This window comes from Panthera leo, chromosome B3 (genome assembly GCF_018350215.1).
Source record: "Panthera leo isolate Ple1 chromosome B3, P.leo_Ple1_pat1.1, whole genome shotgun sequence".
Taxonomy (NCBI): Eukaryota; Metazoa; Chordata; class Mammalia; order Carnivora; family Felidae; genus Panthera; species Panthera leo.
The window spans coordinates 106,424,524-106,448,301 of record NC_056684.1 but is presented as its reverse complement, the minus strand read 5'-3'; the positions used below and the strand labels follow the sequence as shown (position 1 = coordinate 106,448,301).

The 23,778-nt window shown below is 36.6% G+C and overlaps 1 protein-coding gene across 7 annotated transcripts in view; it reads right to left on the bottom strand.

The window, feature by feature from the left end:
- The window catches only part of PCNX4 (pecanex 4), a 64,080-nt gene that overhangs the window by 2,048 nt on the left and 38,254 nt on the right, over positions 1 to 23,778 (bottom strand). For 4 of the 7 annotated variants that reach the window (XM_042943400.1, XM_042943401.1, XM_042943397.1 and 1 more), the window contains exons 2-10: positions 22,885 to 23,629; positions 16,740 to 16,919; positions 16,142 to 16,656; positions 15,803 to 15,903; positions 15,559 to 15,681; positions 9,854 to 10,214; positions 6,269 to 6,372; positions 2,131 to 3,167; positions 1,569 to 1,755 (exon numbers count right to left, since the gene is read on the bottom strand). In XM_042943400.1, the coding sequence (XP_042799334.1) occupies positions 1,569 to 1,755; positions 2,131 to 3,167; positions 6,269 to 6,372; positions 9,854 to 10,214; positions 15,559 to 15,681; positions 15,803 to 15,903; positions 16,142 to 16,656; positions 16,740 to 16,919; positions 22,885 to 23,582 (3,306 nt within the window). In that variant the 5' untranslated portion in view covers positions 23,583 to 23,629. Of the gene's footprint in view, positions 1 to 1,568; positions 1,756 to 2,130; positions 3,168 to 6,268; positions 6,373 to 9,853; positions 10,215 to 15,558; positions 15,682 to 15,802; positions 15,904 to 16,141; positions 16,657 to 16,739; positions 16,920 to 18,060; positions 18,076 to 21,885; positions 23,630 to 23,778 lie in introns of those variants that run through there. The other 3 variants (XM_042943403.1, XM_042943402.1, XM_042943404.1) reach the window with 3 other exon arrangements.

Sequence of the window (23,778 nt, the reverse complement as noted above, 5' to 3'; positions counted from 1 at the left end):
CTTTCCCTGGTTCTGCTCATCTACCCAGCCTATAGTTTAGTTTATATCTCTAACAAATTTACCAATAGCCCCTTAATGACTTTTTTTTAATGCTTTATTTATTTTTGAGAGAGAGCATGAACAGAGGAGGGGCAGAGAGAGAGAGAGGGAGACAGAGAATCCTAAGCAGGCTCCGCTTTGCCAGTGCAGAGCCCGATGTGGGGCTCAAACTCACTCATCAGCCAACTGAGCCACCCAGGTACCCCAATCCCTTAATTACTTTTTACCACAAGCTCCGTTGTTTTTGAGAGCATCTTAGGTGTCAATGTCTCCACACTGTTGCAGATAAAATAATTTCCTTTGGAAGAGATGTAGAGTTCTCTCTTTTTTAATGATCTGCATCTCCCACTGGGCAAAATCTGAGAGCCAGAGCTCTTTATCTGGGGGTGAGATAATGGCATGCTTCTGAGAGACAGCTCTGCTTTAGGACATAGAAGAAAGGCAGTAACCTCAGGTCTTCCTGGTTTGCCTCTCCCAGTGTGGAACTTCCACCTGCCAAGCAGGTAAGGGTGGTCAGGTCCCCGTTATTCTCAGTGGCAGCAAGTCCAGAGTAAAGCCTCCATCCAAAGAGATAGGTTGGCCAGAAAGGAGTTCTCACCTCTTGACCACACCTGCCCAGAACCTAGCCTCACAACAGGTAGCTGGAAGTAAGGTAAGAAATGCTGAAGCCCTGCCTCTCCCAGGAAAACAGTCCTCCAACCAGGAGCTGAAGTGAGAGGGAACCCTTCTTGATTGTACCACTGCAAGCAGAGCTTGTCTTGCTGAGTTGGGAAGGAATGGGTCTTGGTTCAAATACGGCAGTCTCTCACTATTCTTACTGGGTTTTAGTTAGTACTCTTGAATAAATGTTTCTTCATTTGCTATATGCCCTTAGCACCATTTCCAAGTCTTTAAATGGTTTTTCAATGTAACTTTCATCATTTTTGATTGGGAGCACATCTGTGAAGCTCCCTAACCTGCAATGCCAGGTGTGAAGCCTACAATGAGCATGTAACATTGACTCATATTGTGCACACTTGATAACATTTTAAATGTAATGAGAACAGGCACTATTTTCTTAAAAAAAAAAAAAAAAAAAGTCATTATTTGGAGTCTCCCTGAATTTTCACAGGTTAGATTTGCTTCAAATAAAACATGGATGGTGGCAAAAGGAATGCTTTACCACTTATAAATTAGTTTTTCTTCTAGGAGTCCAATCCAAAGTGATACTCAAATTTGGCATAGGAATCTAATCCATTTAGTCAAATATGCTATAGTAAATTAAATGAACTTTACTTGGCTATCCTATAGGTCAGTTACTGCACAATGGCCACACATTTTTAATTAGGTTTGCAAAAGTAAATAACCAGTCATTCTAGGATTGTACTATGTTGGCCATAAAGCCATGACTACAAATACTTTAATAATATGATTAATATATCCATCCCAGAATGTTATATCTCTATCACTCAGTTCAAGTACTTTATAACTGGTTTCCATTCCTTAAGGCTAATATATGAAAATGTTTAAAAACACATTTTTAACCTTACCATATTAGAGTCATACCCCAGAGAAAACAAGTATGGTTTTTCTTGTACAACTGCTTCCTTCCACTTTTCATCAGATACCAAACCAATGTACCAGTCAGTTTCATATTCTTCAAGGCAGTTAGTCAGCTCTTTAAAGTCTTCTATTGGACCTAAACTTGCTTTATCAATCATGAGTTTCAGAGTATACCTTAAAAATGGAGAAACAAAGAATTTTAAAATTTTTAATAAAATTTATAAAATCCACTTTATAGACAAAATAGATTTTATTCAATCAATATTCTTAGGACATTGAACTAAAATCCTACATATTTCAGGGAGAAATGATGGAGTGAAGTGAAAATGAAGAAATTCCATAAGCCATATGAAAAATAGGTTCTCCACATAAATAGAAGGATGTAGAAATTAAAGTACTCTTGATATAATCACTATACGTACTAAGCATTTGTTTTTCATTTTTAGGAAAGAGATTATTTTTTACAATTAGAAAAGGTTCCTCCTTCTAGGTTATCTGAAAAATCATTTTTCTGCCAGTTACAATTTTTATGTAATCAAAATAAATTACCTGAAAGCTTTCAGTGCTAGTTGGAACAGTTCCGGCTTTTCTGTAAGCCAATCCAAGGCAAGGGACCAAGGCAAAACACCACTATAAACTCTCAATATATGACCAGGACTGGGAACCATAGTATCTACTCCAAATAAACTAAAATAACAAGTCATTACGGCATGAACATAAAAGTCTCTTAAAACTCTGTCCTTTGCGATTTCTTCCAGTACATTTGAGGCATTTTCTTCTGAATGAAAACATTCCAACTGCTTTAAAACAAACTGGTACCACTCTTCTGGAAATAATGAGCTCATCTCCCTCATTTTGGAGTTAGGCAAACAGTTAGACGTCCACTCTTCAGGTAAGCTTAACAAGTGAGAATGAGAACAACTGAACTCCATGAGAGGGATATATGCCACGTCTTCTTGTCTTCCTTTGTCAACAACAGGGTATCCCAATATAACTGCCTTGTAAAGATTATTTTCAGGAACTGTGCCTACTGAATGATCACCGACCCCCTGTGATTCTACTGATCCCGGAATAGGCAAATTTACACCTGGTACAACTTTCAATTGATCTTTTTCTTCTTTTCCTTTTTTGATAGTTGGCTCATCACCAAAAACATTATCATCAGACCAATCATCCAAAATTTCTGAACTTAAACTATCTGTGTCTTCTAGGGATTGGGTTTGTGGTGAAGCATTCAAAGCAGGCAGGATTATTAGAGATTCTTTCCCTTTATTTTCAGTTTTGTGAATAACCTCCTGCATGCTGGGCCTTCTGGAACAGTGTTGAAGAAGTATCCACACAAGTACCTTAATAAGGTCACCTTTAAATTCTTTTAAGTTATCATGAGAATCGATTATGCCAGATAGAACATTCCTGGCATCAGAATAGAGTTTTACTGGCAAAAGAATACAGGGTGTCAAGACATTTCCAAAGTGTTCATTAACAGAACATACTCTTGCATATTCTTGTTCAAAGGCACTTTGAAAAACTTCATCAACTCTTTGAGCTTCAGCAGTATGACAGGATGTCTCCTGCAATTCTAAGCCCTAAAGATGAGATAAAAAGTACTTGAGTTTATGAGTACTTATTACATAGAAAAAAGCAACTACTTTTGTATATGCCCATGGATTGGATTCTCATAATGAAAATATGGAAAATGCAAAAAAAACCTCTTTAACTCAAGAGCTACACCTTCACTCAAACTTATTAGTACTTTAGTAATTTGTTGTTGCATATAGAGATGAAAAATAGTGCTACTATTTTAAAAGAAATCAGAGATGCCACTAGAAACTGGCAAAACAATTTAATTGACTATAACCACAATTTTTAAAGACTATAGGTATGTACAGTTGAGGTTGAATCACACTTAAAGTTTAAATATAAACATTTTTTAGAGGGCAAAAGGCAAAACTGGAATGATATAGTATACATGATACTATACATGATACATGATATAGTATACATAGTATAATGATACAGTAGTTTTGTATCCTACTTTATGAGAACATTATTCTATTGTATGGATATGCCATAACTGATTCAACTATTTTCCTGTTCCAGTTTTTTAATTATAATAACATCATCATTATCATACAGATTTATGTATTCAGTTATTGTCTCCTCCAACTATAATGTAAATTCCATACAACAGCTATCTTTTGGTTACTATTATATCTGCAGTGCCTAAACCAGTACTTGGCACACAGTAGGAATGCAACAAATATATGTTGATAGAATGAATATTATGAATGTTTTTATATGAATTTTATTTTATTTTTTTGCATGAATTTTAAACACATTTTTATTACTTTCCTAGAAGGAATCCCTTGAAGAGGATGCTCGAAGTCACTGTTTATATTATTATTAATATTGTTGTTTATTTACACATTTTTACAAAACTACCAGTGCCTTTAGTAAAAGGCGATGCTGTCAGGGTGTATTAGGATCCAGGGAAAGAACATGGAATGTGACATCAAAACCCATCTTAAAATCATGGCTCTACCAGGTGCTAGTACTTAACCTTGAGTAGGTCACTTATCCAGAGATTCCTTTTCCTTCTCTTTCAAAGAAAAATAATCCTAGCACACAGGGGTGTGAAGATTTAAGTAATAAAAGTGCTTTGTAATATTTAAAGCATATAACATATAAATGTTGATAAGATGGCACTAAGCCACGTTGTGTCTGAAAAAATGAAAAAGAAACAAAGATTGCCACTGAAAAGTATATCTTTACACTACATGTATAACAGACCACAAAAGAGCAATAAAGGACCCACATTATTAGGTATTATAAAGCATCCCATTTTAAAAATAAAGCCTAAATGAAGCAATGAAAATGCCTTCAATATTTTGCATGGATTTTTGCCTTCTCCTATTTGTACAGGTTAGACTAGGTTCTCAAACTTTAGGTGAGTCAGAATCACTGTGGGTCAGTTAAAACACAGATTGCTGGGCCCTCCTCTAGAGTTTCTGATTCAGGAGGTCTGAGGTGGTGACCAAGAATGTCCATTTCTAACAAGTTCCAGTAGATGTTAATATTACTAATCTGGGGAACTGAATTTGAGAACCAATGAGCTAAAGAAAAAGTTTTTAGTCACCAGCAATTTTATCCAGTCTGTGCTAAGACAAAAAAATTCATTCATTCATTATTCATTCAACAAATATTTATCACAGGCCTACTATGTGCCAGACAGACACTGTTCCAGGGGCTTAGAATATACCCCTTGAAACAGAGATCCCTGCCCTTGTGACACTTACATTAGAAAGTAAAGGGATACAGTCAACAATGAAAATAATAAGTAAATTACATAGTTTGTTTGAAGGTATAAGTGCTATGAAAATAAAGAAAAAGTAAAGCAAGCCAAGGAGGACTAGGAGTGCTGGATGGTAGTGGGAATACATATGGGAATATATGGGAGAGCCATAGTAGACTTCACTGAGAAGGTGACATTTGAGCAAAGACTTGAAGGTGGTGAGGGAGTTGACTGTGTGAGTACAATTGAGAGGATTCAAGGAGTAGATGAGGCCAAGAGGAAATAGGGAGACTGACCATTGAAGGCCCTGGCTTTTACTCTGAATAAAAAAAAAAAAAGATTTACTGTAGGGTTTTGAGTAGAGAAGTGACATGATCTGACTTAGACTTTATAAAGATCACTCTAGTTGAGAACAGACAAGAGACAGGCACAGGTAGAAGTGGGGAGACCAATTAGGAGACTATTGCAATTACCCAGGAAAGAGATAAAGATAGCTAATAGCAGGGTGATGAGAAGTGGTAGGACATAGGATATGGCTTAACGACAGAGCCAACAGGATTTCTTGTTGGACTGCATATGGGACATAGAAGTAAACAGGTGTGAAATGTCACCGGACTAAAGTTCAAATGTTTTGGGGCTGAGCAACCAGAAGGATGCAGTTGTCACCAAGGACTGCTGGGCTCTGGGGTACTCTGATGTTGAGGTCATCTGATATCAAGAGATCAAGGAAAAGAGAAGGAACCATCAAAGGAGGCTGACAAGGAATGACCCATGAAATAAGCAAAAAGAAGACATAGACTGTGTCAAATGCTACAGACAGGTCAAACAAGACCAGGTCTGAGAACTGATCATTGGATTTACCAATGTGATAGCCACTGGAGACACTGACAAGAGCAGTTTTGGTACAGTAATAGGTAATAGGGTCAAAAACCTAGAGTAAGTTGAAGAGAGATAGGAGAAAAGAAATTTGAGATTTGATTATAAGCAATTGTTTTAAAAAATTTTGTTTTAAAAAGAAGAGAAAAACATGCTGTAGCAGGTAGTGTAGTAAGGATCAGAAGAGGTTTTTTATTAAGTTGAGAATGCATATATAATATAGGGAAAAAATATTACTGAGTCACACTTTTGAGATGCTCAACCAAGTAGGGATAAAAAGAATAGGTCCAGACAAAAAGGGGGCTGGCAATATTTTGTTACTATGCTCTATTAAACAATCAGTACTAGTCTACCTATCAATATGTGCTAATTGAAATATACTTTAAAAATCCTTAAGTGTTTTCACAGGTAATTAATTGATACTCTTAAATTCAGCTATTCAGTGTATGATGTGTCTATAAGAGGTAAAATTTTACACATGTACTATAAAAAAACTAGAGGTTTCAAATGTACATTGACCTTAATGTTAATACAGCAGTAAGTATAGCCACATTCTAGAATCATTATCCATATTAAACGATCCTGAAAACGGCCCAAGTAATGAGACCCAGGTAAGAGGAGACCTAAAACAAATTAGAAAAAAAAAAGTAAGTAATATTCAAGCTTGCTTTATTTTGCCATGTGAATTTTCAAAATTGGTAACACTCTTGGAACTGATTCATAGCTCCTTTTATGCTGTCTTCATGTCAAGAATAGAAACAATTATTCATTGCATATTAGGAGGCATTAAATTAAGGTCTTTATAGGAACAGGGACAGAAGAGAAAATTTATAGGTGATAATACATAAAAATTCAAGGATATATTTTTCAGAGAAACAACAGATTAGAACCTATGTTATATAAAATCCTAAATACATGTTAAATATAGTAGGATAAATATTAAATGTATAAAAGCCAACTTCACATTATTTAAAGCATTTTGGACATTTTTATAAACACACATATAAAGATGTTTTGTGGGGGCGCCTGGGTGGCGCAGTCGGTTAAGCGTCCGACTTCAGCCAGGTCACGATCTTGCGGTCCGTGAGTTCGAGCCCCGCGTCAGGCTCTGGGCTGATGGCTCAGAGCCTGGAGCCTGTTTCCGATTCTGTGTCTCCCTCTCTCTCTCTGCCCCTCCCCCGTTCATGCTCTGTCTCTCTCTGTCCCAAAAATAAATAAAAAACGTTGAAAAAAAAAAAAAAAAATTAAAGATGTTTTGTGGTATTAAAATTTACATACAATGCTACCTGCCACACTTGTACAAAACCTTTAGAAATTAGTTTTCTCTCAACATTATGTCTCTGAGATTTGACCATGTTGACTGCAAATAGCTTAAAAGTCATTAATTGTACCTGTGGTTGAGAATTCATTTTATGAATATAGCTAAATTTGAATATTCATTTCCATGTTAATAACTATATCCATATTGTTCTAATTTTTCTCTATTATATAATAATACTGCAGAAATTATCTTTGTGCAAGTCTGCTTACACAACGTATTGTGCAGTAAAGAGTTAACACAGGAGAACTGACTGCTACCCTTTGAAAGTCCTGCTTGCAAAGCTGGCTGATGGCTGGCACCTGGGAACTTGTATTTCAGAAGAATCCTCACCATTCTCCCTGATAAAAGTCTCATTGTGTCTAAACAGTTTGTGCAAACAATGCAGTTTATACTGAATACTTGCTTTCCTTCTGTGAGTCTGGAATTTTGGTACATGCTAGGCGGAAGGTGCCTACATGACAAAGCCCCAGTAAAAGCCCAAATAACTGGTAGTCACCATACCACACATGTTGTGACAACATGTGCGTGGGATCTTAAGCATGTTCTGTGTGACTCCATCAGGAGAGGACATCTGGAAGCTTGTACCATGTCTTAACCCATATAACTTTTCTTGATTTTGTTCTGCAGCCTTTTGCTGTAATAAACCTTAGCTGTGAATACAAATATACACTGAGCTCTGTGAGTCCTCTTAGTAAATCATCAAACCTGGATATAGTCTTTGGAACCCCCCAGAACACATGTGCAAGAGTTTCTCCACAATTAGAATCTAATTAGAACTATGGAATCTAAAACTGAATCCCTAGGCCATAGGATATGTGTATCTTTACTTTACTATAGACTATTAGTTTACCCTTCAAGGTGGTTGTATGAATTTATATTCCCTTCCAGCAAATTCCAGAAAATTCCTGTTCCTCATACCCCAGCCAGTACTTGGTAATGTCTAACTTTTATATTTCTGCCAATAAGATGTGTGTGAAATGTTACCACATTCTTTACCACTGCCCACCCCCCCCAGGAATACTTTATGACATACTCTTGGCTGAATGTAACTGATTTGATAATAAAGTATAATTTCTACCTTACTGCTAAGTTATTTATTACTTCAAATGTGAGTCAAGCCTCAGGTATTTTTTAAAGTGGCATAGTATTATATAATAAACATTAATTCAAACTGGATGAAAAGATTAAAAATGTAGAATACTTCCTATGAAAGAGAAAAAATGATCATTCATTAAAAAATTTGTACTATATGGGGCTCCTGGGTGGCTCAGTCGGTTAAGCATCCGACTTCAGCTCTGGTAACGATCTCAGAGTTTATGGGTTTGAGCCCTGCGTTGGGCTCTGTGCTGACAGCTCGGAGCCTGCAGCCTGTTTCAGATTCTGTGTCTCTCTCTGCTGTGTCTTTCCTGCTCGTGCTGTCTCTCTCTGTCTCTCAAAAATAAGTAACGTTAACAAATTTTTTTAATAAAAAAATGTATACTACAAAGTTTTTCCTAAATTAGTTCACATATTTTATTTAAAAAAATTTTTAATGTTTATTTTTGAGAGAGAGACAGACCGTGAGAGGGGGAGGGGCAGAGAGAGAGGGAGACACAGAACCCCAAGCAGGTTCCAGGCTCTGAGCTGTCAGCACAGAGCCCAATGTGGGGCTCAAACTCATGAACTGTGAGATTATGACCTGAGCCAAAGTCGGACGTTTAACTGACTGAGCCACCTAGATGCCACACCTCACATATTTTAGATAACAAATAGATAATTAGGAAATTCAATCCAAGTAAGCATTTCATTAAACTTCTAATTTGAGGAGTGCCTGGGTGGCTCAGTTGGTTAAGCGTCTGACTCTTGATTTTGGCTCAGGTAATAATCTCACAGTTTGAATTCAAGCCCAGCATCGGGCTCTGCACTGACAGTGTGGAGCCTGCCTGGGATTCTCTCTCTGCCCCTCCCCAACTCAGGTGCATGCTCTCAAAAATAAACAAATACACTAAAAAAAAAAAATCTGATTTGAAATTAACCTTCTGCCTAGAACCAGTTTGCCAAGATGTCACTAGATATTTCTAAAACAAGTTTCAAGGGCTAAGGTAAACAATGGTAGGAGATAACACACCTCTGGCATCAGCTTGTACTTTATCTAAAACCAACCTCAAGAAGTGCAATATAGTTGAATTTTTAGTTAGTGTACAATGAAAGCATTAACTCATAAAATTAGTTTATCCTCATCAAAAATATTTTTTCTTGCTGATATTTGCAAAGTATTTCATTTTGGGAGGCTACTGATCATTGGCCATAGCTTTTGTCATCTTGCCCTGTAACCTCATCAGACTGCTTTTACATTGTTATACAATAACTAATAAGGTATGAACAAACTCCCTTAAACCCTTCAATCTGATATTACATAAAGCTAGTTTTTAATCTTTATGGATCTAAGCCATTGCATTTGCTTGATGTGAACTCACTATAGATTCATGGAAGTTCTGGTAGATAAGGTTTTTTCATGTTTCAGTGGTAGGACTATAACCTGATTTTATCCAAGAAAATGTTTTTAAAAAACTGTCAAATCACCTTGATGAAATTTTCCCTTATTATTCTTATTTTGTGACTTTATTTACACCTCAAAATAAGAAGCAAGATACATACTTCTATTTCATATTTAGTCCTTCTGCCATATATCATAGTATTAGAATCTATATAATGGTTGGATCAAAAGACTTTTTCTGTATATTCATTTTTTTGTACTTTAAATACATTGGTGAAGATTTTGTGAGCACAGCCCATTTACTTACCTAAACTTCCAGCTGCCATTGCAGACTGCAGCGCAGTGGTCAAATGTGGGACCATCTGGTAGTAGTATACTGTATCTGCACATATGCAGGCTGTGGTGCCCACTGCTCCTGGCCAACTCTGAACAGGTCGGGGAAAGCCCACCAAGAACAGAGGAAGGGTGAAGAGGGGGAGTAATGGAGAGGAGAGTAGTGTAGAAAAAACTATGAAGACCAGCACAAATGGAGAGAAGACAATGTTGAGTATACATAAAGTGGTGGTTGACTTTCGACGTTTTTTCTCAGTCCACGATGCAAAAAGTACAGTCACGGCAAACTGCAGTTTAGAGATGAACTGAATCAGACGATCACGCATGATACCAACCTGCAGAGATGGAAAAATGATTTTTTTATTCTTAAAGACTTCATGAATTTTCAAGGTCATGTAAGAGAAACTGTATGATTTTATTATTGCTGCAATATTTTTGAGGAAATAGCTCTTGTATGAGATACTTGTTATAATTTTCTCCAACCTCACAAGTAATAAATGTCTACATTTATTTATTTTTAATTAATTAATTACTTCTCTTTGAGAGAGAGAGAACATGTGTGAATGGGGGAGGGCAGAGAGAGAGGGAGAAAGAGAATTCCAAGCAGGTTCCGCACCATCATCACACATCCTGATGCAGGGCTAGAACCCAGGAACCACGAGATCGTGATCTGAGCCAAAATCAAGAGTCAGTCACTGAAATGACTGAGCTACCCAGGTGCCCCATGAGTCTACATTTTTAAAAGTTTGGGCTCTCGGGGTGCCTGGGTGGCTCAGTCAGTTAAGTCTCTGACTCTTGATTTCGGCTCAGGTCATGATCTCATAGTTTGTGGGATCAAGTGAGCCCTTCATTGGGCTCTATGCTGACAGCATGGAGGCTGCCTGGGATTCTCTCTCTCCTTCTCTGTCTGCCACTCCCCTGCTCACACATGTGTGTGCTCTTTCTCACTCAAAATAAATAAATAAACTTAAAAAAAAGAGAGAAAAAATAAAAGTTTGGGCTCTCTATAAAAAACTAATACTAAAGATAACCAATAGAGTGCTAACTAGATCTTTTTTTTTTTTAATTTTTTTTTAAACGTTTATTTATTTTTGAGACAGAGAGAGACAGAGCATGAACGGGGGAGGGGCAGAGAGAGAGGGAGACACAGAATCCGAAACAGGCTCCAGGCTCTGAGCTGTCAGCACAGAGCCCGACGACGCAGGGCTCGAACTCACGGACCGCGAGATCATGACCTGAGCCGAAGTCAGCCGCTTAACTGACTGAGCCACCCAGGCGCCCCTTGATCTTAAGGTTGACTAAGTTTTGCATTACATGCTTGTTAAGTCATGAGAACCAGAAGTGGTAAATAATTAAGCAACTATCCTTAATTTATCATTATTTTAGAGAGTATTCTATAGATTAAGAAACAGAAGTCATAACTTAAGACAAACCTTAATAGATTGAAATCATACCAAGTATGTTCATACAAACCATGCAAAGTGTGTTCTTTAACTAAAACATAATGAAGTCAACAACAGAAATAAATAAATAATTAAAAAATCTTGAAATTAAAAGACACATCGCTGGGGCACCTGGCTTGCTCAGTTGGTAGAGGATGCAACTCTTTTTCTTTTTTTTATAATTTACATCCAAATTAGTTAGCATATAGTGCAACAATGATTTCAGGAGTAGACTCCTTAGTGCCCATAGAGCATGCAACTCTTGATCTTGGGGTTGTAAATTCAAGCCCTACAATGGGTGCAGAGATTACTTAAAAATAAAATCTTAAAAAAAATTAGAAGACATATTGCTAAATAGCCAATGGGTCAAAGAAGACATCACACAAAAAAATGAGAAAACATTTTGAGATGAATGAAATAAAAACACAATATGCCAAAATTTGTGATACAGCTAAAACAGTATTCAGAGGGAAATTTATAGCTAGCTTTAAGTGCCTATGTTAGCAGAAGAAACATCTTAAATCAATAACCTACTCTTCTACCTTAGAAACTAGAAAACAAAGAGCAAACTAATCCTCAAGTAAGCAGAAGGAAGTTAATAATAAAGATTATTAGGGGCGCCTGGGTGGCTCAGCTGGTTAAGCATCCGACTTCAGCTCAGGTCATGATCTCACAGCTCATGAGTTCGAGCCCCACATCAGGTTCTGTGCTGACAGCTCTGAGTCTGGAGCCAGCTTTGGATTCTGTGTCTCCATTTCTCTCTCTGCCCCTCCCCTGCTCATGCTCTGTCTCTCAAAAATAAACATTAAAAAAAAATTTTAATAATAAAGATTAACAAAAATTAATAAAATAGAGACTATTTTAAAAAATCGAGAAAATCAATAAGACCAAAAGCTGGTTTCTTGAGATCAACAAAACTGATGAACCTTTAGCTATACTGACCAAGAATAAAATAGAGAAGACTCAAATTACTAAAATCAGGAATGAAAGAGATAATTTTATCACCAATCTTACAGAAAAAAATTAGAAGGATTATAAGAGAATACTATGAACTGTATGCTGATAAATTTGATCACTTAGATGAAACTGACAAGTTCCTAGAAAAACATAAAGCAACTCAAGAAGAAATAGAAAAACTGAATAGACCTGTAACAAGAAATTGAATTTGTAACTTAAGAGCTACCCACAGAGAAAAACTGTCTCAGATAGCTTCCATATTACAAAATACCACATACTACAAAATATTTAAGATACATATCAAATATGATCAAACATTTAAGAATAACTAGTATGAAATTCCTAACTCATTCTATGAGGTCAGTGTTATTTTGATATCTAAACCAAAGACATGACAAGAAAAGACAGCTACAGATAACATATAAATATTAACCACACAAAAATACTAGCTAACAAATCCTGCAACATATAAGCAGGATTATACATCACAACAAAACTTATTCCTGGAATGCAAGATTGGTTTAACAACCAGAAGTCAACTTATTATACCATGTTAACAGATTAAAGGACAAAAATCACATGACCATTTCAATAGACACAGAAAATGCATCAGACAAAATCCAATACCCTTCATGATAAAAATAAATAGAAGGGAGCTGTCAACCTGAAAAAGAGCATCTACAATAGCTGATATCATGTCTAATGGTAAAAGAATGACATCAACTTAATAGAGAAAGATGGAATATGCTTTCCTCATAAGATGTCCACTCTTCTATTCAACACTATACTGGAGGTTCTGGACAGGGCAATTAGGTAAGAAAAAGAGATGAAAGATATTTAGATTGGAAAATAAGTAAAAAATACCTCTACTATGAACACCTGGTTGGCTTAGTCCGTTAAGCATCTGACATCAGCTGAGGTCATGATCTCATGGTTTGTGAGTTGGAGCCCTGTGTCAGGCTCCGCACTGTCAGTGCACAGCCTCCTGGGATTCTCTCTCTCTCCCTCTCTCTCGGCCCCTCTCCCACTCTCTGTCTCTTAAAATAAATAAATAAAAAACCTTAAAAAAAATTCTACCATATCTAATTTGCAGATGACATGATCTTATATACAGAATGTCTTAAGAATCCACTAAAAATCTATCAGAACTAATAGAAGTGAGGTTTTAGGACACAAAATCAGTATTAAAAAAAAATCAAGGGGTGCCTGGGTGGCTCAGTCAGTTAGGCGTCCGACTTTGGCTGAAGTCATGATCTTGTAATTTGTGGATTTGAGCCCCGCCACAGGCTCGGTGAGGACAGCTTAGAGCCTGGAGCCTGCTTTGGATCCTGTGCTCCCTCTCTCTCTGGCCTTCCCCAGCTCACGCTCTGTCTCCGTCTCTCACTCTCTCAAAAATAAACATTAAAAAAAAAAATCAATTGTATTCTATACTCTAGTAATGAATTAAAAAAAAAAACAAAAAATGAAGAAAACAATTCCATTTATAATATCATCAAAAAATATATCCTTAGGAAAATTTTAATAAAACCTGTAAGACTTGCAACACTGAAAACTACAAAACATTTTTGAAATAAAGAAGATCTTGAGGGGCACCTAGGTGGCTCAGTCGGTTAAGAACCTGACTTCCGCTCAGGTCATGATCTCACAGCTTGTGAGTTCTGGCCCTGCTTTGGACTCTGTCCTGACAGGTCAGAGCCTGGAGCTTGCTTCAGATTCTGTGTCTCCCTCTCTCTCTGCCCCTCCCATACTCATGCTCTGTCTCTTTCTGTCTCTCAAAAATAAATAAATGTTAAATTTTTTTTTTAAAAACTATGAAAACATGCCATGTTGATGGATGGGAAGAATAAATATTTTTAAGGTGGCAATACTCCCCAAATTGATCTACAGATTTGAGGTAATCTCCATCAAAGTTTCAGATGCCTTCTTGCAAAAACTGAAAAGCTGAAACTAATATTTACATGGTAATACAAGGGAACTGGAAGAATCAAAACAATCTCTAAAAGAACAAAGTAGAGGACTCACACTTCTCAATTTCAAAACCTACTACAAAATATAGTAATAAAGACGGTATAGGACTGGCATAAGGATAGACATACATGAATGGAAAAGAACTGAAGAGTCCAGAAATAACACATTTCATTTGATTTTTGACCAGGATGCCAAGAAAAATCATTGAGGGAAGAATAGCTTTTTCAATAAATGGTGCTGGGATAATTGTATACCCTTATACAAAAGAATGGATTTGGAACTCACCTCATATCATACACAAAAATAAACTCAAAGTAGATCACAGACTGAACTGTAGCAGCTAAAACTGTAAAACTCTTAGAAGAAAACACAGTAAATATTTATGATTTGGAAAAAGGCAGCAGTGTTTATTAGATGTGACCCGAACAATACAAGTGACAAAAGAAAAAAGAGATAAATTGAACTTCAGCAAAATTTAAAACTTCCTTGCTTCAAAGAATATTATCAAGAAAAAGAAAGCCTACAAGATGGGAAAAAATTTTTATTTATCATATATTGTCAAGGAACTTGTATCCAGAATACATTAAAAAAATACTCTTAAGCTCAACAATAAGGGCAATCCACAGACAGCGGACAAAGAATCTGAATAGACATTTCTCCAAAAAATACACACAAATGGCTGATAAATATATGAAAAGATGTGCCATTAGCATTCAGAGAAATGCAAATGAAAATTACAATGAGATAGCATGTCACACCCATCAGAATGATTATAATGAAAGAGTCAGATAATAACAAGTGTTAGTACGTATGTAGAGAAATTAGAATCTTCATACGTTGTTGGTAGAAATGTAAAATAGTGCAACCACTTTGGAAAAATGTTTGGCAATACCTTGAACTGTTAAACATAGACTTACTATGAACTGAAATTCCAGTCCTAGGCAGATATAGTTAAGAGAAATTAAAACATACGTCCAAAAACACATGTACAAAAATGTGTACACAAATGTTCACAGCAGCATTATTCATAATAGTCAGAAAGTGGAAACAACCTAAAAATCCATGATCTGATAAATAAATCAACCATAGATACAGAAAGTATATTAATGGTTGCTGGCACTGGAGTGGGGTTAGGACAGGGAATGGGGGAATGACATTAATGTGCATGAGGTTTCTTTTTGGGATGTTGAAAATGGTCTAAATTAGACTATGGTGATGGCTGTAAAATTCTGTCTACTACTGAACTGTTTAAGTGGGTGATTTTATGGTATATGAAATAGATCTCAATAAAGCTACTGAAACATATCCTTACCAGTAAGAGTCTGATTCCTGTATCCAGGCTTCTGTTCCACCACACATCTGTACTGGAGATTAATAAGTGCACTGCTGATACGATGACTGTCTCCAATAAAGCATTTTCTGTATTCTGCCACACCTACAGTACAAAAATTATCCACTTTATTAGGCAGAATTGGATAATTTAAGTAAACTGTTAGAATAAACAAAATCACAAGCTTAGCAATAAGAAAATACTATTAAGTGCTTATTAGGATTACCATTCTAAAAGCTCTTGTGAACCCAATGGAGACAGACACAGAGTGGAGCTCTTGTAAGGAACTGTCCAATGAAAGAAATGCTATCATAGCGAAAGGCGACACTAGGACAAACAAAAAAAGACATTATTTAATTAAGGCAAAGTAACCTCTTCTACCACATTTTATTTTAGCTGATATGTGTTCTTCTATGAGCACATTTAAGCAACTAACTGAAAAAACTAATAAACAAACCAGAACATAAAAAAATGAACGCCTGTATGTTGTATATTACAAAAATATGGGAATACTTTTGTACACTCCCTAGCTAAAACACAAAATTAGTAGATTTTATCTTCTTACCTAGATTTAGCAAAATCCGTCTGATAACACCAATCTTCATAAGCCTTCTTTGCTTCTCTAAGAATAAAGTCACAGTTTGCACATTCTTTGGATAGAAAGGGTTTTGGAAAATTCCAAAGATACAGACACTCTGAATTTCTCTAAGTAGCCACAGTATTATAAGCAATATCATCAAAATATAGCCAACAATAGCCTGAGGACTGTTTTTGGAAATCTGTGGGAAACCAGCAAAATGATGCAGCAAACTAGTTTCTATGAGAGCCAAGACTAATATAATAATATAGAAAAGGCATTCCTTCCAAGTAAACTGTTTTTCTGACCCATTGGGTAAAGCCTTAGATTTGGTTCCAACTCTGTGTCCAGTTGCACTGTGTTTGAAGAAAAAACCCATGTCACTTAGGTTAAGACTCAGCAAGAACCCAAGTGCAGTCATGAAAAGAACCACACCAACAGTGCTGGGAATGAAATACGATGTTACCGCTGTTCCAGCAGAGATGATGAACATTATTAATAACCTGCAGAGAAAAAAAGAAAGATTTGATTGAAAAGAAAAATTATACTTTAAGTTACACAGAACCTTAATATTTAAAATAATTACCGTAATTGGGTTGACATAGATGAGCCTCCAAGGCCAAACTCTAAAATCTGCTCCATTGCCCATAAGAAAAGGGCATCAGGTGGGGGCAGAGTCCCGAGTGCCCACAGAAAGGGTAAAAATATAAACAAGATGTGTAAAATCTGATTCGTTTGTTCTAGACCTGGTATGTTTACCGTAAACCTATAAGAAAAGGGAACATTTAAATCATACAAAATAATATAGAGAGAGGATCTTCCCAGGAAAAATAAAACACATGCAACCCACTCCCCCAAAACAAAGGAACACTTACAAAAAGATCCTAGTCCCAAACTGCAAAATATCAACATTTGTAAATAGTGACCATTGTCCTTCTCCCATAGCAGCCACTACCCCTACTCAATTGTGTACAAGATTAGCACTTAGAAAATATGTGGATTCCAATGTGGAAAGAAGTAATTAAAAGCAGTTTACTGAATAATTGAATTCAGGGATTTGTAAAACTGAACTGAGTTTAGAGCAAAAATATTTCTCCTGTAATTGTCTAACCTACATTGGCTAAAATTCTACCAATGATTGTTGAGAGTTTAAAATTTTCTAATTAAAAAAATTTTTTTTTTAACGTTTATTTATTTTTGAGACAGAGAGAGACAGAGCATGAACGGGGGAGGGGCAGAGAGAGGGAGACACAGAATCCGAAACAGGCTCCAGGCTCCGAGCTGTCAGCACAGAGCCCGACGTGGGGCTTGAACTCACGGACCGCGAGATCATGACCTGAGCCGAAGTCGGCCGCTTAACCGACTGAGCCACCCAGGCGCCCCTAAAATTTTCTAATTTAAAATTGTAAGTAACTCTAGGAAAGCCAAAGCCTTACTGATGTTCATAACGTTAGTAGCTAGCAAAGAGAGTTCTTTTCTTTTTTCCTACTCTCCCAGTACTGTCTTACCCCCAGGTCCCAGAACTTGAAGTCAGTAGAATCAATATCAGAAGTTGGCAACATTAGGCTATGAACGTGTCTCTGTGGATTGGTGTGGGAACTTAACTAGCATTTATAATATTGTTTTTATTTTATAGAGAATACAAACTTGTAAAATACAATTTCATAAACTAGAGATGATTTCTATAAAGTGGAGAAATTTGTTCTTCGTACAGCATTTACCAGTTAAAAATCAGATGGCTTTGAATGACTTAACAAAAACTCAAAAGCACAGAAGCATAAACACTATCAAAATATTACTAATTTTTTTGAAACAAGGCTGATCATACTTTGTCCAGAAACCAATAATGTCCTAGTACTTACAGTGTTCAAAAGATAACTTATAAAAAACTAAATGTCAAAACTTACAGCATAATTGTACTTGAATACCTGAGCTGCTAGGAATCAAAGTCAAGGAGAAAGGCACCTTCTGTAATAATTATCCACTTAAGCATATGTTAACAGCCCAGAAGCAAATGTATAGCAACTATGGATATAATAATGACATAATGTGTTTGCTCCGAAGCTATCAAGACTATGTCAGCTAATGCACTGTCTCATAATGTATGTCCTTCAAATTTTATAAGCAGAGAATTAATGAATACAAGGTTAACAATATGATGCTAAATTAGAGGACAATACTTTTTGTAGTGTAGTTTTAAAATGTATTTCATTCTGGGAAGAAAATACTCAAGTGACAAAAAGGAAAATCAAACCACACATAATAAACCACAGGAAGGTCAAGGAAAACACGCAGATCTGTAGCTATTTTTCTTGTTAAAGACAACATTTCTCTTCCTAATATATTTAAGTATAGTATAATTTGTGTAAAAATAATGTATATTCAAGAAATATTTTACCCAAGTTTGATTTAACCTCCCTAAATCTTTTTGTTCTTAATAAGCAATGACATAGGGGCGCCTGGGTGGCGCAGTCGGTTAAGCGTCCGACTTCAGCCAGGTCACGATCTCGTGGTCCGTGAGTTCGAGACCCGCATCAGGCTCTGGGCTGATGGCTCGGAGCCTGGAGCCCGTTTCCGATTCTGTGTCTCCCTCTCTCTCTGCCCCTCCCCTGTTCATGCTCTGTCTCTCTCTGTCCCAAAAAAAAAAAAAAAAAAAAAAAAAAAAGCAATGACATAGAAATTTTATTTATATACAAGAATACCATACATAAATATAAGCATTCGTATTTTGAGCAACCACACATCATGATCACTTTCCTGTATGACTCAGACCCAAATAATGATTATTGTGGTCAAGTCTTTCATATGGAAAATATGTTTAAATTCTATTTCTGATAATGTAATAGGAATCTTCTAGGGCAAAATATCTAAGACCTCAAGAAAAAAAAAAAAAAACTTTGACTCTAACAGCTATAAAAATATTGCAAATTCTTTACACTATATCCACGTCCAGAAAAAAGATGTTTATAGTGGCTAAGATGAAATAAATATGCATCATACGTTCAAACAATTCCTGAGAGTCTATGCACTGTAGATTTAATACCAGTCTTTGATGAAAATGTACAGAAAAAGTAAATTATTAATACACAGTGTACTGGGTAGAATAAAGAATGGGGAAAGAGAAAATATTATTATACTGTGAGGCTTGTCTCTTCAACTTTTACATTCTCTGAAATAAAATTAAGAAACAATTTGACATATCTGACAACTGTTCAAATTTGAACAGTGCACACATTTCATACATTTTTATCTGTAGTATCATATCTACTGTATAAAGATCATCTTCTTTATTAGTTTGTTAACCAGAAGCTAAAAATTTCTAAGTCAAGTGAAAGGTAATTTTTCTGCACAAATATGCCATCTTCTTCTATATGAACAGATTTGGGCCTGCTTTTGTCTTTTCCTTTTAGTTGAAAAAAACAAAAACTTTTTTGTAATGATCAAACCGTAAACATTAAAACTGTACATTAAATCCAACTACAATGTACTAAAAACATTTATGTCCTTTCATTCAGAAATGAGTAATGCAGAAATTCAAGGTAATCAAATTATAAATTAACTGAGATTTAAAAAAGAAATTAAAGAACCTGGAGCATCAATTTAAATGCAAAGATGTATTATAGCAGGTATATAATTTCTGATTTCAGAAATAGCACAGTGAGACAGTAACTCAAGAATCTATATTGTGAAAATAATCTTATAAACCTCCATCTTTAAAAAGGGGTCAAATGTATACATACACATGTAAACTTAATTTTATTCCTAACTTTTCAAAACCAAGTATTTAACTGTAACATATTTTACAGCTAATAAATGGTAATGGTACTAACAGAGCAATTATAGATGAATTTCCCATAAACTAATTTTTCCCTTACATATTTGATTGGATGAAGAAAAAGGATATTATAGTGTCCTCTGGTCCACAAATGTAGCACAATGAGAAGAGATTAAGATTTAAGGAATAGCAATTGGATACCTAAGAATAGGTCAGTTTCAGTATACAAAATAGCTAAATATTTTTAAATGTCTTATTTCAGGCTTCCATAACAAATACCGCAGACCAGGTAGCTTAAATAACAGAAATTTATTTCTTTTAGTTCTAGAGACAGGGAAATCAGTGCCATTATGGTTGGGTTATGGTGAGAACACTCTTCCTGCCTTGCAGACAGCCAACTTCTCACTGCATCCTCACATGGTGGAAGGAGAGAGATCAAGCTCTCTGGTCTGTCTTCTTATAAGGGCACCAATCCCATAAGAATAGGACTACCCTGATGACCTGATTACCTCCCAAAGACCCCATCTCTAAATACCATCACATTGGGAGTTAGGGCTGGGGGCAGAAACATTCAGTCCTTAACATTCTAACCCAGTCTCCCAAATTCATGTTCTTCTTACATGCAAAACACATTCATTCCATCCCAACAGGTCCAAAAGTCTTAAAAAATTCCAGCATCAATTCTACAGGCTAAAGTCCAAAGTTTCATCTAACTACCATCTAAAGCAGATATGGGTGAGACTCAAGTACACTCCATCCTGAGGCAAAATCCCTCTCCAGCTGTGAACCTGTGAAATCAGACAAGCTATGTACTTCCAAAATAAAACAGTGGGACAGCCCCAGAATGGACATTCTTTTTTTTTTTTTTAAATGTTTATTTTTGAGAGAGAGAGAGAGAGAGAGAGAGAGAGAGAGAGAGAGAGAGAAATAGAGCACGAGCAGGGAAGGGGCAGAGAGAGAGGGAGACACAAAATCTGAAGCAGGCTCAAGGCTCCAAGTGGCTGTCAGCACAGAGCCCAACACGGGGCTGGAACCCACAGACCGCGAGATCATGACCTGAGCTGAAGTCAGCCCCTTAACCAACTGAGCCACCCAGGTGACCTCAGAATGAACATTCTTATTCCAGAAGGGAGAAATAGGAAAGAAGGAAGGGGTGACAGGTTCCAAAGAAGTCCAAAACCTAGCAAGGCAAATTCCATTAGACCTTAAGGCTGAGGAAGAATCTTCTTGGTTCCATATTTTGCCCTCTAGGCCTCCAGGGTTGCCATCATTACCCAAACAGCTCTAGGTGTGGGTCCCACCCCCAACGCTTTGCAGGGCAAGTACTAGACCCAAGGCTTCCAGCTTCTAGTTTGTTGAAACCAAGGAAGTAGCCCTGACAATCTCTGAGTCACTTTTGGGGTCATTTTTCCCCTCTTCTTAAAGACCTGTCAAATCTAAGAAGTCTAACAGCCTTAGTTCATTTCATCTGGTCTCTGACTGCTTTAGTTCAAACTGGCCGTATTTCTGGTCATATAACCCCTTGAACTCTTTAGTGTTAGTCCAGTCACACTCTTGGTGCTCACTTCAGAACATGCTTTCTCATTTTTTTTGCAATATGGCTAGGCTGAAAATTTTCCAAATCTTCTAGTTCTGATTATTTTTTGCTTAGCAATTCCTTCTTCAATTCAAGCTGTTCTTTTAGCCACTTGCTTGGAAATCTCCTTAACTCTCTATCCAATTTCATCACTTTCAAGTTCTACTTTCCATAAAAATTAGAACGGTTTTGTGCCACGTTATACCAACAATCACCTTTCCTCCAGTTTCCAAGAACATGTTCTCATTTCTAAGACCTCACCAGAAATGCCTTTAAGTCCACATTTCTAGCATGAGCCTCAAAACTCTTCTAGCCCCTACCCATTACCCAATTTGAAAGCCACTTCCACACTTTTAGGTATCTGTTACAGGAGCAACCCACCTCTTGGTATCAAAATCTGTCTTAGCTTGGGCTGTCATAATGAAATACCACAGACTGGGTGGCTTACACAACAGAAATTATTCTGGAGGCTGGAAGTCCAAGATCAGTGTGCCAGCATGGTCAGGTTCTGCTGAGAACTCTCTTGCTGGTTTGCAGACAGCAGCCTTCTCACTGTATCCTCACATAGTGGAGAGAGAGAGAGATCAAGCTCTCTGGTGTCTCTTCTGATAAGGGCATTAATTCCATCAGACCAAGGCCCCACCCTCATTTTCCTAATCACCTCCCAAAGACCCCATCTCCAATCACCATCACACTGGGGGACAGGCTTTGATATATGAATTTGAAGACATTCAGTCCATTAAATGCCTTTACATTTCTATCTGGACATAAACCTGTGAGAGAGAAAGCTGCAATCTACAGAAACAGAGAAAGAAAAGTCAGATTTAGAAAAGGTGAGCAAAGGGGGTTATCCAACAATTTTGTAAACAGTTTGGTAAACAGTTTTGTTAAAAAAGTCTATTTTTCTTCTATAGCAAATTGATTTGTAAAAAATCAGTATTCATCCTACATAGTTATTATAACAAAATTAGAAATGTTACTCATCTTAAATTCACTCAATCTGTACATAATATTTATGGTATAAATTTTAAATTCTTCATTATACCCTCATAGGAAAATTCCATCTCCTTTTCACAGGTCTCAGCCAGGCTATCTTATAGCACACAGCTCCTTATTTAAAGTGAAACACAGAATTGAAATTTTGCTGATTTCTCTTACCAAAGAGTTTTCTTTTAACTCCTCAATAAGGTTTAATTACTACGTTAGTATGAATGTTTAACAGAGATTACTCCTAAGAGATTAATCATCAGAACAACTATCACCCAATGGTTTGGTCTTGATGACTTTCATAGATTCAGTTTTTTAATACTAAGGAGAGCTCATACTGTGTATGTATGCTTAAAAACAAAGCAAGTGACAAAGTATTTGGTAGCTTATTACCTGTGTGCAAGATCTACAGAAACAAAGAAAAAAATATAGAGAGGTCTCATAAGAGGAGTGATTTCATAAGTATCCTGGGTTTGGAAAGTCGCAGTCTCTGCAGCTGTGTTTACAATTAATGAATATTCTCCTATACATAATGTAATCCATCCGAAGACAAACTGTAGAACAGCGCCTCCTGCACTGCCATACAGCAGGGACATTCTATTTGGAAGCAGATACCATGTTCCAAGACCACACACTAACCCAGCAAGAAAAGAGTGAAAAACTGTATTGGCTATATATTTCTTGCCAGGAATGAGAAATTTGATAGTCTCAGCACCAGCACAACTTGTAAATTCATGTTCATCTTCCTCTGCTAAGATATCTGTGGTTAGCATTCTTTCTATGGTCACCGATTTATTCCTGGCATATAAACTTGTGAACTGGATGATAAATGCAGTGAAAAGCATCAGTCCACCTGAAAGTGCTGCTGTGTAATAGTCTTCCAAAATCCCTAATTGATACAAAAGTGTCCCTAATCCACCCCAAACCCATGGCATCAGGAAAAGGATAATTTGATTAACATATATATAAGGAGGGGCACAATAGCCTAGTTTGAATCGAGGGCCTCCAAGAACGGTCTGTGGAAAGCGCTTCAGAAAGAAGTCCTGTTTGTAATCATTCAGCAGAGGCACATCTGGACTCATCCTTCTCATTCAGGATTATTCTGAAAGTTACATCCTCTTCTGTAACACAGCAGTCTCTAAGAAAAAGAAAAAAGTCACTACTTGAAAATGTCATACTTAAAAGATGGGGGGGGAACTCCACATTTCTATTTTATCTCCTTAATTCCTTCAAGGGCAGGATTTATAATTTCACCCGCTAGCTCCTCCCCATTGCCTGACATACATG